The following is a 17,977-nucleotide window of genomic DNA, read 5'->3' as shown; positions in this document are numbered from 1 at the left end:
CAGCATGTTGTCATTTAATAACATAACTAAATATCACTCAAATGATCCCAAGCTTTAAAACTAACAATGTTTAATGTTTTACATTTTCCTTTTTTTTTTTTCAGGATGTGGAATGACATTTACTAGCAATGCAAATGCATTTTGTGGTTTAGATTAAGCTCGAAAACAGTCGAACAAGCGTGTGCTGTATGCATTTTCAAGGAAAATCAATAGGGTGATAAAAAGGAAAATGGGTTGTGTCACAGTCAGTGCGCATACTGAATATTATGGCTGTAAAACCTATATCCGTTTGACTATGTTGTCGGAATATTGATAAATCTGTTATTTTTTAAACATTAATTTTGTTCAATTGTAGTTACATTTTTGTCTACTCCAGTGTGTGTGTGTGTGTGTGTGTGTGTGTGTGTGTGTGTGTGTTCTTGTTTGTTTTTGTCTAATGGGCTAAGCAGATGGCGCAAACATTCCTTTGCTCTTAAACGCCTTGATGATCTGTCAGCGTCACTGTGCGTGTTTGAGGAAAAACATAAAGAGATGCTGCTTATCGCTTCTGTCAAAATATGAAAATCATCGGTGAATGTCTTCAGTGTAAATATTACTGGATGGAATGTGAAGGTGAAAAGTGGAAACTCCTGCAAAGTTCATCAGTGATGCTTTATTGCTTGAGCTGCAAGAGTTTGTCAGCGGGAGGCTTGTGACTTTCTCAGTGTGTGACCTTGGGTTCACCTTGGACCTTTGCTGTCATATCCCAGCAGCTTTGCCATCACAAACACCCCCACCCCTACACACACCTATGTTTGTCAAATATGCTACTGATTTCCAGTGCATTCATCCGCTGTGATGTATAATGATGCTTTCAAGTGTATGTTTGTTGTGTACACAATTGTGTGTCGTATCGGTTCTGATTTTGAATCTCAGTGCAGGCCCTCCAATGTCCAGTTTGCTTGTTCCCCCCTCGCTTGTGCGTTTTTTTTTCTTCTCGGTACTCTGGCATCCTCCCTTATTCCGGGTGTTTGTCCATATCCGTCCATCCATTTTCTACTGCTTATCAGAGATCAGGTCGCGGGGGGAGTAGCTTTAGCAGGAACTAGACTTCCCTCTCCCCAGCCACTTCATCCAGCTCTTCCGGGGGGATCGCGAGGCGTTCCCAGGCCAGCCGAAAGAAAGCCGAAACTTCTCGACCTAACACACCAGCTTGGGCTCCTTCCCTGCCAGAGAGGTGACCTTCCACGTCCCTAGAGCCAGCTTCTGTAGCCAGGGATCGGATCGCCAAGGTCCCTGCCTTCAGCCACCGCCCAGCTCGCACTGCACCCGACCCCTATGGCCCCTCCCAGAGGGGGTGAGCCCATGGGAAGGGCGACCCACGTTACCGTTTTGGACTGTGCCCGGGCCGGGCTCCATGGGCATTGGCATTGCCTTGCTGAAGTAAGCAGAGGCGTCCCTGAAAAAGACAATGCTTGGATGGCAGCATATTTTGGACTGTGGGTTTTTTTTTTTTTTTAGCATTCCTCAACTTTCCCAGTCTTTTCTTGCCCCTGTCCCAGCTTTTTTTGCAACATGTTGCAGGCCTCAAATTCAAAATGAGCGAACGTTTGCAAAAAAACAATAATGTTCATCAGTTTGATCATTAAATGCCTTTGTAGGGCATGCAATTGAATATAGGTTGAAAACGATTTGCAAATCATTGTAATCTGTTTTCATTTACATTTTACACTGCATCCCAATGTCATGGGAATTGGGGTTTATATTTTGATGAAACCATCCTCTTAAAATTAAATGTCACTTTACTTCAATCACATTGATGGTTTTATTTCAAATCCATTGTGGTGGTGATCTGGCAAATCATAGTTTCTGTCATTGGCTAAATACTGTACAATAAAAAGCAAACTCCTGAATGTTATTACATCAACACGAGTTTTTTTATATTGCTTAGAAACCTCTCAATGTCATCCACTGCATGAAGAAAAGATGGGTAAAAGAAAACCAAGACCAACATTTTATTCAATTCTTCACTTAGTCATAAGCGTCGAGGTAAAAAGTTCTTTCTTTTCACATTATGCTTTCTTCGCATTTTTCTGATTGAAATGTACTTCACTTTCTGTTCTGAAACAAGTGAAATGGACCAAAAGCGAACCACTGACACTTCAACAATTAACATATGCAGCCTGAATTTGGACGACCACACAGACGAGCATGGATGGGAACATTATGAATAGCTTTAAAATGGCCTGGGAAGGTTGAGAAGTGGATGATTGTATTTACCGTCCTTATGAGATGTAAATGAAAACGTAAAACTCTGAGCACAATTTGGCTCAAACAGAAAGTGTCTCAATAGTGAAATGACCTTTTCTTCTCTCCCTCTTGAGAGAGAGAAGGAGCGCTATGGAGTGAAGGCTGTGATGGCGGGTCAGACGCAGTTTCACAGTCTATTCGGCCTTTTTGGCTTTCCTCTTTCGAGCGCCTTCGCTCAGTTCCTCTTTGCTTTTGAGCGATGAAGGGGCTGCGGCGGCTGGAGGGTGATGATGGTCTTCCTCAGAGCCGCCCAGGGGGGAGCGGAAGAGCAGGTGGCAAATCCAAGACTCGATGAGGGCGAAGGGGGAGCCGTGAGAGTGGCGGGCAGTCATCCACACCTGGAGGAGAGGAAGGAAAGATCGCGACTTGCTCACATTTAAGGTAACATCTTCCCAGTCCAAAAAGGTCATTGGCATAGTGCACGGCTATCCACACTTTTCTTCCCGAGGGCCGCGTTTAGACAAATGGGATGATGCAATGGCAATGGGCACGTTAACATTCTTCAACTTTAATGTATTAAACGTGCTAAATTCAAACATTAAACAATTTTACAGGTGTGTGTTATTTCTATATAAACTGCAATTGAATTAAACTTGAAGATAAAAGGAATTAGTGAGGAGTACTGCGACATTCCGCACACAGTGGTCGTTTTTCTGAGCATGATTTATTTGATCTCTGCTAATTTGAAATCAGTACGCTCTCATTTTAGGGACTAAATGATCAAAGATCACATGTTGTGTCAATCTGTACTGTTGTCAATTGTACAATAAAATAATCTGAATACTGAATTTTGATGTGTCATGTTCCCATGCGGCACAGTCCAGACCTTGCTTGTGGCCATGAAGAGGGTGAAGCCGATGATGAGCATGCTCTTGGACACTGGCAGCCAGTGAGCCTCCTGCATGGTGAAGAGGATGGCTCCATACAGGCTGGCTTTGGTAGGGCTGCAGGGACAAAAAAGGTGAGGGGAAAAGAGTATGACCACATATGTACCATACTTTGCATTTCACCGGATGCTCACTTTTGAATTTTCAACTTTGAGGTCAAATCATGTGTTTTGACCAGCTGTGAAACTCACTAGATACACAACAACGCATTTTACACATTACTATCTTATTGTATATCCTCTAACACATGCACTCAACAATTTCTTATGCTTTAGCTTGTGAGATACATTACAGTATGGTAACAAATTGCTAAAACAGTTGTAATTACAGAATAAACAGATGTAACACGATGACATCACAGACACAGAAGCAATAATGTGGCCATTAAATCGTTTTGCGATCCTTAAAAATTCATCATTTAAAGTGCCTTTGTCCCAGAATTACAATGAACGTTGATTCTTTTTACTGCACATAACTGCTCTAAGCATCCAATGACGTATTACCCCTCACAACCACCAGAGGGCACATTATCTGGTGATTACATTTGTGGTTTGAAAAAATAAAATAAAAAATGTGGTTTGAATATATATATAAATGTGTAAATATATATATATATATATATATATATATATATATATATATAAAGAGAGAGAGAGAGAGAGAGAGAGAGAGAGAGAGAGAGAGAGAGAGAGACAGATAGATAAGAGCTAGCTCCACTGCAACGGGTGTAAAATATGTCAGCGCCTCTCTCGGGGTTATTGTGTGTGGGTGTCCCCGCATAAATGGGACACGGGAAAGTTAACTGATTATTAACCATAACTATAGCGGCACACGTTATTCATACATTGGGATGTTTTTTTTTTTAATTCATTCAAATTTGACAGGCTTTTTAAAAACATATTCTCTGTGGTGTGTCCAAGTTGCAAGACATTTTTTAGGCCTCTTTGGTGCATTTTTAAGCATCAGTTCTGCCATCAATGCATTATTCAATGTCAAGTTATGTTGTTGTTTTAAAATGATTTCGAACAACAATAAGACAGTTTCTTGACTGAACTTACAGTACATGAATGATTGGTTGGTAAGATTCTAAACAGCCCACAGTCAGTGACAGCTCTAAATATAGCAAATAGTGATGTATTTCTAGTCCAACAGGAGCTACCAATGGGAGGCAGGTTTGTGTATCAGCACACGAGCAGTCATGAAAGAAGAAACTTACAATGACATGTTGAGGATCTCATTGGTGTCAGGCCTCCACACGCCACGCAGCAGCTGCTCAAAGTTGGAAATGAGAGCCACTCCAGACCCTGTGAGAATGAACAGTCGATAAAATGAAGGAAGGACATCTGATATTGTCCCATTTATTTCACATTTGACATTGTATTACGACTGAATCAATGCTGATCTTGATCGGTGTGATAGCTTGTTCTGCCATGATAAGTTACCTTTGACGTAACCAACAATGACCATGATGAAGAAGCCATGGTGGTAGGCGTGGTGGGCATGGTGGACGCCAGCAGCAATCTTGCGCGTGCGGACGACTTCCTTCAGAGCGACCAACACCAACTTGACCGGCAGGAAAGCCACACATTTGTAGAAGAGGTTCAGGGGGCAGTAGAAGATGAGGTACCTAAGTTTGTATACGGCACAGACATTTACAAAAAAGAATTAAAGGAGACTGCTTCGCACCGCTATACATTGTGTTTAGAAAAGTTGCAAGAACTGTGTCACAAAGATTCATTTCAAACCCAAGTTTTCAACGTCTGTGTGAGCCAGATGATCAACCAGCACGTCTACAAAGAGATCCCGCGGCGTTTGCTTCGTTAGGTGCGTGAGATGAGGAGAGTTGCGCCGGGACAACTCAACATGACAACGCACCTGCTCACAATGTCCTGAGCATCTTGACATTTCCTGACTGGGAAGAACATGGCCGCTCTGCAGCGACCTCCCAACTCACCCGACCTGGCTCTGTGTGAATTTCTTCCTCTTTCCCAAGCTCATGGGCGTCATAAACGTGACCCGGAAAAATCCTAATAGGAGTGGCGGAGGAGGCTGGGAAAGTGCATTAGACTCCAGGGCATTACTTTGAAAGGAAAAACTTGAATTTGAAATATATCTTTTGTGACGCTTGAACTTTTCTGACACCATTATGTCAAATCTTAAAAGGACAATTTAACATCACTGTAGTACTGAAGTCCTTCACTCGCGAGATCCGATACGAGGGCTAATTCTACCTTTACAAAGAGAATATTGGTCAGTTCACTGTCACGAGAACAATACAACAATATGCTAATAGACGTTTTCGGTATTTTGTCCGTTAAGTTAATTAACCAAAATATTAGATATACATCTCATGATAACGCAGTGTAGTTTTGAACCCCTGAAAAAATACAACCTTTTAATGTTTGTCCTTGATGCATAATGTTCATAATAATACTATCAGTCACAGATTGTGTAGTGGTTCATGCATCAGAACCAACATTGCTGCCAAAAAGGTTGTTTAAACTTGTGCTTCTCAACCGCTGTCACCCTGGGAACCGCAGTTTCCTACTGTTGCTAAGTTGCAATCCACTTTTACACAAGTTAAAAACAATAAAAAGCAGTACTGTTCAAAACAGCCTTTGAAAACACATCATATTTTCAATAATAGCTACCCATGCTTACGTTCAAAGTGCCTTTCAAAGCACCTTATTAGAAAGTTAGGGTCAACGGGACAACCATGTACAAATACAGTATGGCATTAATCTCTTCTTTAGGAAATGAAGGATGCAGACCAAACTGAATTATGTTTAAATGCCCAATGCAATTACATTTCTGACACATGTCTGTTAAATTCATGTTATTTTCCCAAATAAAACGCAAGACTGACCTGGGATACACGTTTAATATTTCACTGCTGGCGGCGACGTAACCCGAACTTGTCACAATGCGCCATAGTCTATCATTTACCAACGCTTACGTAGTACTAAAGCCATATTTACAATAAATATTTGTATGAAAATCACTACTACGCTAACTGATGTGCCTTCTTGTATTCTAACAGTTTGAGGTTACAGCCGGCGTAAGAATACAAGAAGGCACATCAGTTAGCGTAGTAGTGATTTTTTTTTATGTCGGTACCGTTGTAAACCGAAACCCCCCAGTCATTTTTGACTCGCTGTCCAAGACCCACCCAAAATGGCTACGCGACCCACTTTTGGGTCCCAACCCACCAGTTGATAATCATTTATTTAAACAACAAAACTAGTGAGGGCGAAATGCTCTTGCACAGTATTGTCCGTTCTGGAAATTTTGCCAAGCTTGAATATTGTTTGTAAAACCTTTTGCCAACCAAGTCATTGACGGTGTAGTGGTTCACTGGCCTAACTATAGTGTTTGTAGTGGTAGTGTGAGTTCAGTTCCCACTCAGTGATGGTTTGAATGTGAGTGTGAAAGGTTGTCTGTGGCGGGGGATAGGCTCCAGCTTCCCGCAACCTTGAACAAGATAATCGATACAGTTTATAGTATCGAAAATGGATGGCTGGATGGATGATTTTTTTAATAGAAAGCCCGGTGAACAACTGTGGAAGGTGTTTCCATATGGAAATCTGATGTGACTTGTATTGGAAAAGTGAATTTATTAAAGGATTAAAAGTGATTCCTTTCTCACCAGACACCAGAGGCCAGCAGGATGTGGCTGTTGTGTTGGAAATAGTCAACAGGGCTGCTTCCCAGCATGATGTCGGCCAGAATGTAGCTCCCAAAGCAGTAGAGCATGGCACAGAGCCACGAGGCCACGGGACTCCGGCGAGAAACCTCCACTGAGCCTGCACAACACAGAGACAGATGAATAGAAGCTGTAGAATCAGAATTAGAAGTACTAGTCAGATCATTTGAGCTTGAGAAATAAAGAAGATTCATCAACTTTTTTAATTGTGGACTCATAATCCTTGTCAGAAGCTGGTGCCTCAAATATAAACTTCAGTTGCTAAAGTCGCTAACCCCACTAACACCCACCCACCCACCCCTGAGTGCCATTGACGTGTTTAAAACTTTTCCAACATGCATAATACCACCCTCCACTTCCTCTAAAAAGACTTCCATGGAGGCACTGTCTTTTCCATTGAAAAGCTGTATTAAAAATCTTGCTTATACCAAGATAATAATTTTGCTCAGTTCTGAGTGACACTGACACAGGGGTATTACTAATAATATATTTTTTTTAAAGTTAATGCTGACACAAGGGTTGTTTATTAAAATGCCTGAAAAAGGACCAAAAAACTGTCTTGGATATTTGACAAAGCACAAATAATATGGTTTATAAAAAGGCCGCCAAATTTGAATTAATCAAAAAATCACCATGTATGTAAAATCCATCCATTTCATCCATTTTCTACCGCTTATCCGGGTCGGGTCGCGGGGGCAGGTTTAGCGGGGACGCCCAGACTTCCCTCTCCCCAGCCACTTCATCCAGCTCTTCCGGGGGGGATCCCGAGACATTCCCAGGCCAGCCGAAGGACGTAGTCTTTCCAGCGTGTCCTGGGTCGTCCCCGGGGTCTCCTCCCGGTATGTAAAATAAGGCTCTAAAATCATGAGAAATAAGGCCTACCCTCGATCTGCAGGATTGTGTGGGCAAGTCCGCTGAGGGCAATGGAGACGAGCCCTGTAAATCAAATACTGGCTGAATAACGAGGGCCGCTGTGTTAACTTTCCTGTGTCTCTTATGTGGGGAGGGGACCCACACAACAACAAGACAGAGCCGCTGACGTATTGACGCTCACCGCGGTCATGCGAGCTCCCTAGCTCATTAGCTCGTGGGCTAGCAAACGTAATAGACTGTTAACGTTCCCTTAAGAGTCTCTGATGTGTGGATCTGCGTGCGGCACATGGAGCGAGGCTGTGGAATATTGGACGGAGCCAGCGACGGTCAGCCGGGTCCACAAGCCCACAAGTGATTAATAGCTACTAGCTGCTTTTAGCGGGCCATTTCGTAGTGGGGCCGTCCAACTCGCGGTCGGCTCGCTGCGTGGGCCACAGGTACTATATCCCAAATAACACATTTTTCGGGTTGTCGATGGCTACTTGCACGATGTACAGTTGTGGCAGAAATGGGCCAAGGCATTATTACTAAGTCACCTGAAATTAAACCAAGTATTCACAAATGTAAAGACGGCGTTTTGTATATAGTGGGGGTTGGCCCACTCATGCTCTTCCCTTCTTGGGTCAGCGTGTCCCTGTTTTAGCCCCACCCAGAAAATCTGAACAATTGAGAAGGTGAAAGAGAGTTTTACTCTATATCCCAGCAATATCAGTACTAAATTGTTCTGAGTCTATGCACATTTTCAATACTTATCTTACAATATATTTAAAATATTTACCAAAAAAAAAAAAAAAACAGAACACAGGAGTTAGTTTACAGGCACTTCAAAATAAAATGACCTTTTCCATTCAAAAGACTCCCATGGGGAGATTGTCTTTTAATGTAAAAATACTCAGATTGGATTTGGGATTCATTGGGCCTGAGAGGACATCTTCTTTACATATTTATTTTAATTACTGCAAAAACAAACAAAACAATAACAACAACAACAATAAGATGACCAAAAAGTAATCCAATCTTCTTAGCCATTTTTGGGTGCCTGGTGCTTCTGTTAGTTCTTGTGACCTTACACATCATGCAATGTCCTTCACAAGCTGTTATCTGTATAAGCCGTGTGTGTCTACGTGCTGTATCTATGGTCACACCCAGACCATCATCAAGTGTACACCCCGATAGGACGCTTTTATCTTTACGCATTTGTTAGTTGACTGCTTACCAACCCATCTGGCGCAAAAAAATGCTTAAAGTGCACATTGGGTAAAAAAAAAGAAAGACAATGAGAATACATTGTTTCTAATATTGTTAGAAGACTTGTTCATTTATGTATTGAGCAGCTGATGAGGAACTAACAGTCAGGTGAATTATAGACAGAAACGTATCGTTGGTTGTTTTTACTGCACAGTATTATAGTGGGTTGCTTGGAAAACAGAATAATTTAAGAAAACATATTGTTGCAAAGATTACTTGCAAGTGGGTAACTACCTTACGTTACATTACAAACACATACATACATACACACACACAGAGTTAATTAAGCTGTGAGCAAACTGCTTCTCACAAATGTCTAACAACAGGTGTGCGAGGGTGTCATGGTGCTCACTTTGAAAGCAATCCGATGCCATCCTAGAAATAGATTCTGCTCCACATCTTCCTCCCCCGCCTCGCGTGTGGCAGCCATGTCTTAAACCCTTGACCCCAACACTTGTCTCTCCTAGTTCTACACCAATGTTGACCACCTTGAGGTCTTACAGTGTGCACTGCAAAGAAGCTGCACTCATGTAAAAACAAAAAAAACAAAAAAAAAGTCATTCAAATCAACGCAGCACGAGTCACTTGACTGTCAAAATTTCTCCAAGTAAACATGACATGAATTTACGGCCTCAGTCTCACGAAACGTGTAATCACATTTAAGCCGAGTATACGCACAGATCGATTATTTTCCCAACCTTAAACATCTTATTTAGGGAGATAAATATTCAACTTGTAGTACCACTATCAGAAAACGCCGCTTTCTTTCATAGCTATGCATACTCACTCCTACTAATACTCAGTCAGACTCATTGCAAGCTTCTGTTAAGAACACAAATCTTCTCTTCTTTTAAGGACATGGACCTGAATTATTGACTTTTCAATGACAATTTACAATCCAAAGGTGCCAAAAATCTGACTTCAACTGTAAACACCATGGCAACTCGATGTTAGGGGGATGCTAGTCCTGTTTCCTAACTACTGTCGAGGTGTCCTTAAGCAAGGCACCGACGCCCTCATTTTAATCACCGCAGCACCGTTTGGGGGCCCTTTAATCCTGACATCTCTCCATGCATGCCTGCATGTCTGTGATCTGGTTCTCTGTGTGGCATACGACACAAAAACAATGTACAGTATGACATAAACTGAATTTCATTATAATTCATTTAAAATTACATTCAAATGTTCTGGCTTACGTGGGACAACATGTGGTTTACTGGTTCTGAAATTAAGAGTTTGAATCTGGGCTCTGGCTTTCCTTTGCGGAGTTTCTATGTTCTCCCTGTGCTGGATTTTATAGCCGTACTCTGTCTTGCGCCCACATTCCAAAATGGTCAAATGAAGACCCTAATTATCCATAGATGTGAACGTGACTGTGAAAGGATTGTTTTTCTGTTGTATGCCCTGAGATTGGCTGACCCAAAGTCAGTTGGGATAGGCTCCAGCTCACTTGCGACCCTAATGAGGACAAACACAAAGGAAAATGGATGCATGGATGGACGGATTGCAGCATATGCCAACTTCCATCATGACAGTTCAATAGTGTGTTTAATCAGCTCCAAAATTGCATATATTTTTGGGTAGATCAAATGCAGACAACTGTTTGGACATGCAACAAGTGTTAAAAAAAAAAAAACGAAAAAAAGTCGAAAGCATTAACTATATTTAAAAAACAAATCCAGTGCTTACACCCTCTTCAGTGAGGATTCAACCAATGAGAAACCAAGAGGCATTTGTTTCCTTCAGTACAAAGCGTAGTAAATTGTTTCATGTTTAACATTCACTCCACATAGCACACAGTTAGTCCTGAAGCCTACAAGAGCAGAGGGGGGCTTTGCAAGCCCCTCTGACATCTATTTCAGGCTCTTCTATTTTTCGCCCAAGTTTCTGGCACGCGGGGGCCTTCTCTCACATTTCATTCACCTCGGGCTCTGGCGCTCAAAGGACTTAAAGCTTGGACAATGTCAGTAGCCTAAGTGCTTTAATTCACTTCAGTGATTCCCTGTGTGTATGTGAATGGGCTCAGACTCAAGCAAGCAGAACTTTTACAGCTGCACACTTTATGGAACAGGTCAAACTCTTTATGGAAAAGGGTCAATGGCCTTATAAAGTCATCAGAAAGAGAGTGTGGTTATCACAAGAAATGCATTGAAATTAACTATTAAAAGGAACACTCATTTACATGCACACATTTCTGATAGGATAGCAAAATACAAAAATGCAGCTTTATTTATTTTGTGATGAAAACATCACAGATAACCCACATACATGATGTGTTTGTCATGAAAAATCAATAAAGCAAGCCGTTCATGTATAGAAAAGTGTTCGTTCTGACTCTCACCTGGCTCATACTTGAGGTAGAGGATGGACACGATGTAATAAGCCAAATCAAAGACAGGAAACATTCCCATTTTGGAGATAGCTTGTGCTAAATCTTCCAAATGGAGGGCAGCCAGCACATCCATGTTTTTATCGCTCTTGTCAGGATCGGAAGACCCACTCCCCGCAACCCGGTCCACGGACTCTCCACGGGGCCCGCCTGGCCTCGACACTGAAAGGCTGAGACGCTCAAGCCTTCCTATTAATACCACTCATCCCTGCATCATCATCATCATCATCATCATCTTCATCCCCATCATGGCATGTGCACGGAACCAGCTGCTTCGATTTTTTTAGGCGACAGGGTTGCTCGGCAGCTGCCACAACAACGCTTCCTGGCGTCTTCGGCACATTATTGGGAGGGGGAGGTGGGGTGGGGGATGGGGATGGGTTTGGGGGGGGGGGGGGGGCTGTCTGCCGGAGAAACACACACGCGCACACACACTGTACATCCAAAACGGCTCTGCACGTGTCCTCATATCATCGGATGTTCTTATGCCCCCCGTGTGATAAAACACGAACGATACATGTTATCTATCAATCCTCTCGTAAATGGAAGCAACCGCTTACAAAACAAAAGCGGCCACTTGCTGACTCTAGATGGCACTACAACACCAAATGGACAAACGAGTGCAGCGTTTCCTCGGTCCTCGGTTTACGACGCAGGTCCGTTCCTAAACTGACGACGTAATACATGTTCGCACGTACATCGGAACGACTGAACGCAGTAGTTAAAGACACATTTTCAATCAATATTTGCATGAAAAAGAGTTCTCGGCCAACAGAGGGGCACACGTATATTCAGCCTACTTAGAAGTACTGATAGTTGTGTAAAAAAAAAAATTAAAAAATTGATTCGACTCCTTACTTAAAACAGTAAAACCTGGAGTATTCAAATTTTAGGGTTCAATTTTTGAGAGGTGATTTTAACTCCCAAAGTGTAATTTTAACTACACTATCGTATACAAATAGTTTACGCTCTCTGAGTTGTTAAATAACACATTCACACTGTTAATAACGGTAATTAGTCCAATATGAAGTCATTATTTTACACTGTTGGAGTTATTTATTAACACTGTCACAGTGTTAATAAAGTTTACTCTTTCAAAATTATTGATTTAATTCCGAACCAGTGGTTGCAACTTGCCATATAAACTCTGGGTAAGTGTTGATGTCAACTCTGAGGGTGTTAAATTTGTGTTTTCAAAATTGCTGTGTAAAAAGCACAGACTCTGAAATGTAGTTCAAAAGTAAGAAGTACAAATGAAATTTTACAGTCAATTATAAGCAATTTTCCCTTTTGATAATGAGCCATCATTATTATCTAACAACTATTATAAACACATTCACTGCCATTGACGGCTTTAGAAGTCAAATATCCATGTTAACTGGGAAGGCTGGCAGTGAATGTGTTAATAGTGTACCTTATTACCTTGTAATGCTTGTATACTGCAAACACATTCTAGCCTACTACATGTAGCTTGTATATATTTTTTTAAAAAAGCTGTTCCCATAGCTTTGTTAATGTGCACTGAGTTGCCAAAAATACATAATGAGCTAAGATAACAAAAAACATTGTTGTCTGTTTTTCTTTTTTCTTTTTCTTTTTTTTAAAGATTTGGTGGATAATTTTTTTAACACCAAAGGCTGGTGGTTTTTGCACAAGAAAAAGCATTCGCCACATATAATTATTGAAGCTGACAATATCAAACTATTTTCTTAAATAACACCATGGATGAGGAATATCTTTCTTCTCCTAATTTGTTGCTGCCATTGTTAATGCTGCCGAGTTCAGGTTCTTCCATGTTGCTGCTGTTCCTGTTTTTTTCTGCCTTATTCCTTCTCAATTAATCAATCAAGACTTTTAAATGCAGTTGGCCTTACCTCTCTCTATTTGTCTATTTTATGTTGTTTTGTCATCGTCTTTGATCCCGGTTTTGACTGACTATGAAGTCTGTTTGTCTGTTTGTGGACAAACAGTTTCCGAAGAAGTGTACCAAATTGTTGTTTAAATGCATACCTGGAAAACAGAAGTGAGGGTAAAATAAACCAATAATACATGCTAAAATGCTATTGGTCACACTGCGTTGTGACGAAACCGGAAGTGAGGCGTTAACTGTGATGTTGACACGATGATCGGAGATCTCTTGTTATTTGGGTAATGTAATCGATTCACTCATGTGTACATACGTTCAACACATTTAAATGCCATACATGCCCAATTGTCGCTTTTTTATGTACGTGGGAAGCAAACTGTTGATCTAAATGACAGGCTAACTAGCTGCGTGCTAATGCCACCTCACCAGCTACCTGGTGCGCCGACAACACACATAACAGCCTAATTGTCTTATTCTTTTCCAGCACCTTGTTGATCAATGCAGGAGCTGTGTTGAATTTCAAACTGTGAGTACAATGACTAAAATTAGTCATATTATTAGTGTAAGACCAACGTCGTAGCTGTAAAGTAACATTGACGTTGATCAGTGTGAGTTGAATTGTGTTAACACTGCTACAGCAAAAAGAAAGAATCACATGGATTTGGAGATGAGTCCAGAGGTCAAACAACAGGTGAGTATCAATGTGTAAGAAAATAAAAGTGTGGATGTATTTACTGTTTGTGAGTCTAAATATCTTCTATCTGCAGGTGACAACATCCGAGAGTTCCTGCTCAGCCTGCGATACTTTCGCATCTTCATTGCACTGTGGAACATTTTCATCATGTTCTGCATGATTCTGTGAGTGAAAATACTGTATTTTCCACATTTGTGCACTCTTTTGAGCAAAGAGAATTTATGTGAAATGTATTTGTTATATCATGTTGTTTTCTGATCATGCTATTATTATACTCCTATTGTGAACATATTTCACTGTCGGTGTTTACGTATCTCAACAATTGACAGTGAAAACAACAAATTATTTTTCTCTTTCAGTTAAATAAGTATATATACATCACAAAATCCTCTTTTTTCAAGGAGTCTCTTTCAAGTCCGAAAATGCACTTTTTTGGGCCATTTTAGGCCAAAATTCTTCAGTGACTGATTTTTCGGTGCATCCCTAGTTCAAAGGCGTTCCAATGCGATCATAAGTGGTCAGCAAAAAGTAGGACGTCCCAGTTCACTCTCTCACAGTTCAGTCAAACACTTCAACCAAGTGAAAAGCTGATTTTACTAGTATGCTGACATATCACGCCCACAACATGTGACTAACATCTCATTGACAAATTTATTAACAAAAGAGATATTCAATGCAATAGACGATGTATGTATGTGCCACAAGGAGCTGGCATTTATAAGTTATATTATTCTAATAGTAGTTCTACAACCCCAATTCCAATGAAGTTGGGAAGTTGTGTTAAACATAAATAAAAACAGAATACAATGATTTGCAAATAATGTTCAACCTATATTTAATTGAATACACTACAAAGACAAGCTATTTAATGTTCAAACTCATAAACCTTATTGTTTTTTAGCAAATAATCATTAACTTGGAATTTTATGGCTGCAACACCTTCCAAAAAAGCTGGGACAGGTGGCAAAAAAGACTGAAAAAGTTGAGGAATGCTCATCAAACACCTGCTTAGAACATCCCACAGGTAAACAGGCTAATTGGGAATAGGTGGGTGGCATGATCGGGTATAAAAGGAGCTTCCCTGAATTGCTCAGTCATTCACAAGCAAAGATGGGGGGGAGGTTAACCTCTTTGTGAACAAGTGCGTGAGAAAATAGTCCAACAGTCTAAGGACAAAATTCCTCAATGTACAATTGCAAGGACTTCAGGGATTTCATCATCTACGGTCCATAATATCATCAAAAGGTTCAGAGAATCTGTAGAAATCACTGCATATAAGCGGCAAGGCCGAAAACCAGCATTGAATCCCCGTGACCTTCGATCCCTCAGGCGGCACTGCATCAAAAACTGACATCAATGTGTAAAGGATATCACCACATGGGCTCAGCAACACTTCAGAACACCAATGTCAGTAAATAGAGTTCGGCGCTACGTCCATAAGTGCAACTTGAAACTCTGCTATGCAAAGCAAAAGCCATTTACACCCAGAAACGCCGTCAGCTTCTCTGCCCCCGAGCTCATCTAAGATGGACTGATGCAATGTGGACAAGTGTTCTGTGGTCCGACGAGTCCACATTTAAATTTTTTTGGGGAAATTGTGGAGGTTGTGTTCTCCGGGCCAAAGGGGAAAAGAGCCATCTGGACTGTTATGGAGGCAAAGTTCAAAAGCCAGCATCTGTGATGGTATGGGGCTGTGTTAGTGGCAATGGCATGGGTAACTTACACATCTGTGAAGACACCATTAATGCTGAAAGGTACATACAGGTTTTGGAAAAACATATGCTGCCATCCAAGCAATGTTTTTTTCATGGACGCCCATGCTCATGTCAGCAAGACAATGCCAAACAGCATTCTGCACGTGTTACAACAGCGTGGCTTCGTAGTAAAAGAGTGTTGGTACTAGACTGGCCTGCCTGCAGTCCAGACCTGTCTCCCATTGAAAATGTGTGGCGCATTATGAAGCATAAAATACGACAACGGAGACCGTGGATTGTTGAACAGCTGAAGCTGTACATCAAGCAAGAATGGGAAAGAATTCCACCTACAAAGCTTCAACAATTAGTGTCCTCAGTTCCCAAATGTTTATAGAATGTTGTGAAAAGAAAAGGTGATGTAATAAAGTGTTTTGGAACATATTGCAGCCATAAAATTCTGAGTTAATGATTATTTGCTAAAAACAATAAAGTTTATCAGTTTGAACATTAAATATCTTGTCTATGTAGTGTATTCAATTAAATATAGGTTGAACATGATTTGCAAATCATTGTATTCTGTATTTATTTGTGTTTAACACAACGTCCCAACTTCATTGGAATTGGGGTTGTAGTTAGTAGTCATGTGCTCTTTAGAATTACCCATCACTGTCTATATTTTAATGCTTAGAAGTGCACTTTCAAAACACTCATCTTGTTTTCAATCCCTACCACAATTTTGAATGGAATTAAATTGAATTTGAACTTGTTTTGCTTTTGTCTACAAATTATCTTGACAGATTGTTTGGATCATGAGCAATGGTGGCTGTAGCTGGACTACCACCCAATGACTGATTTTTCAAGATGGACTTATACTTTTTTGTTTTGTTTTAAATAAATCTGCATTTTTTTCATTTTTTAACCTCAAACTCACCTCTACAATTCTACAGAAATGTATAGAAATAGAAATGTATCTCTTTATTTATTTCATCCTACACATCATAGGGGGTTTGACATTGTAATCCTTTCGTAATGGGCGGCTATTGTCTCACGTTATTCTTGTACTTGTGCGTAAATTGCATAAAATGAATGGACTCTCTTGTGTCTGTTTAGTTTACCTATTTTTAAAGTATGGTTGAAAACCAACACAATAGTAAATGTTTCCCGCTGCCCGTTCTATCTTGAATTTGAATTTGGTATGACCAGTTCTTAGTTGTACACTTAAATCTTCTATTTTTGTGACACACTGAAACATCATTTTAAAGGCTCTTTTCTTCATGATCTACATCTATAAATTTGACACACATCTAAGAGGTATCTAGCTTTAGATTTTCTGCTGTTTTGCTTATTGATGCATTACATGTAGCCACTACTCTGGGCCTGTAAGTAAATGTTCGCTGCAATGTAAATGTATCACAATAAAAATAAATTATTACAGTAACTTCTTGGGGAAAATAATGGTTTTTGGACATTTTATTAATTAAATGTACAGTTCTGAATCAGCAAGGTTTAGGAATTCTAAAAATAAGTACATTATGAATGAGACACTTTTGTTTGCCAAGAATGAAGGATTTTTTGTGTCACTCTACTACTGTCGTGTATGTATTATACATACAGTTGCAATAGGGTTCCTACGCAAGTATGGAAAAGTATGGAATTTAATTACATAAATTTCCAGGTCTGGAAAAGTATGGAAAATTGAAACTGTTGAATAGAAGAATATTCTATTCAACTGACTGTTAGAGCAATTCAACCAAAAATTCTATCTTGAAAAAATATAGATTGATTTTTTTTTAAATAATTTTTATTTAAGGCACTTAGAAACGTGACTATGTTTGTGTGAGAGTTCAGTATTATACCATGGTCTGGGTGCATGCTCGATTCTGATTGGCTCAGGAAATTCAATCGCTGATAATGTACACCCTTCGAATGTCTCAAGTAGTTCCTGTCAAAAGAATAATTGTTCTAAATTAATATGCAGCACCATTAGCCGTTATCTTATACAAGCAAACATAGCAACCTGCCAATCAGATTTTCTGAAAAGTAAATGTAAAGTACTCAGGACAGAAATTACTGAATTTTAAACAAATGTGAGTGATTTAATCATTTACTTTATTTGGTGATTACAACATAGGGATAGGGATGCTACTGAGGAATTGATGGAAAAATGAAGAGACAGAAGCGGCACAAAGTTTACTCTAAGAAATAAATCCACTCACAAACGAGAAGGATTAAATCAATTCGAAGAAAACAAAATAGGTGACAAAAATGCAAAGACACTATTAGAATTTTTTACTGAGATGTCTGGAAAAAGTATGGAATTTTTAAATTTCAAA

At 40.2% G+C, this 17,977-nt stretch overlaps 2 protein-coding genes across 2 annotated transcripts; one reads left to right on the top strand and one right to left on the bottom strand.

Moving 5' to 3' along the window:
• Positions 1 to 1,826: 1,826 nt before the first annotated feature.
• tmem38a (transmembrane protein 38A) lies at positions 1,827 to 11,749 on the bottom strand. The gene is made up of 6 exons (XM_061683872.1): positions 11,342 to 11,749; positions 6,823 to 6,979; positions 4,619 to 4,803; positions 4,393 to 4,480; positions 3,116 to 3,233; positions 1,827 to 2,627 (listed from the first exon to the last, which is right to left on the bottom strand). Exons 1-6 carry the CDS (start codon positions 11,463 to 11,465, stop codon positions 2,424 to 2,426), a joined length of 876 nt encoding a protein of 291 aa, XP_061539856.1. The 5' UTR covers positions 11,466 to 11,749; the 3' UTR covers positions 1,827 to 2,423.
• Positions 11,750 to 13,470: 1,721 nt separating this feature from the next.
• smim7 (small integral membrane protein 7) lies at positions 13,471 to 16,740 on the top strand. The gene is made up of 5 exons (XM_061683811.1): positions 13,471 to 13,537; positions 13,741 to 13,782; positions 13,895 to 13,947; positions 14,024 to 14,114; positions 16,442 to 16,740. Exons 1-5 carry the CDS (start codon positions 13,512 to 13,514, stop codon positions 16,455 to 16,457), a joined length of 228 nt encoding a protein of 75 aa, XP_061539795.1. The 5' UTR covers positions 13,471 to 13,511; the 3' UTR covers positions 16,458 to 16,740.
• The last annotated feature ends 1,237 nt before the right edge of the window (positions 16,741 to 17,977 follow it).

The sequence above is a fragment of the Phycodurus eques genome, chromosome 8 (assembly GCF_024500275.1).
Source record: "Phycodurus eques isolate BA_2022a chromosome 8, UOR_Pequ_1.1, whole genome shotgun sequence".
Taxonomy (NCBI): Eukaryota; Metazoa; Chordata; class Actinopteri; order Syngnathiformes; family Syngnathidae; genus Phycodurus; species Phycodurus eques.
This window is presented reverse-complemented; position numbering and strand designations above follow the sequence as displayed.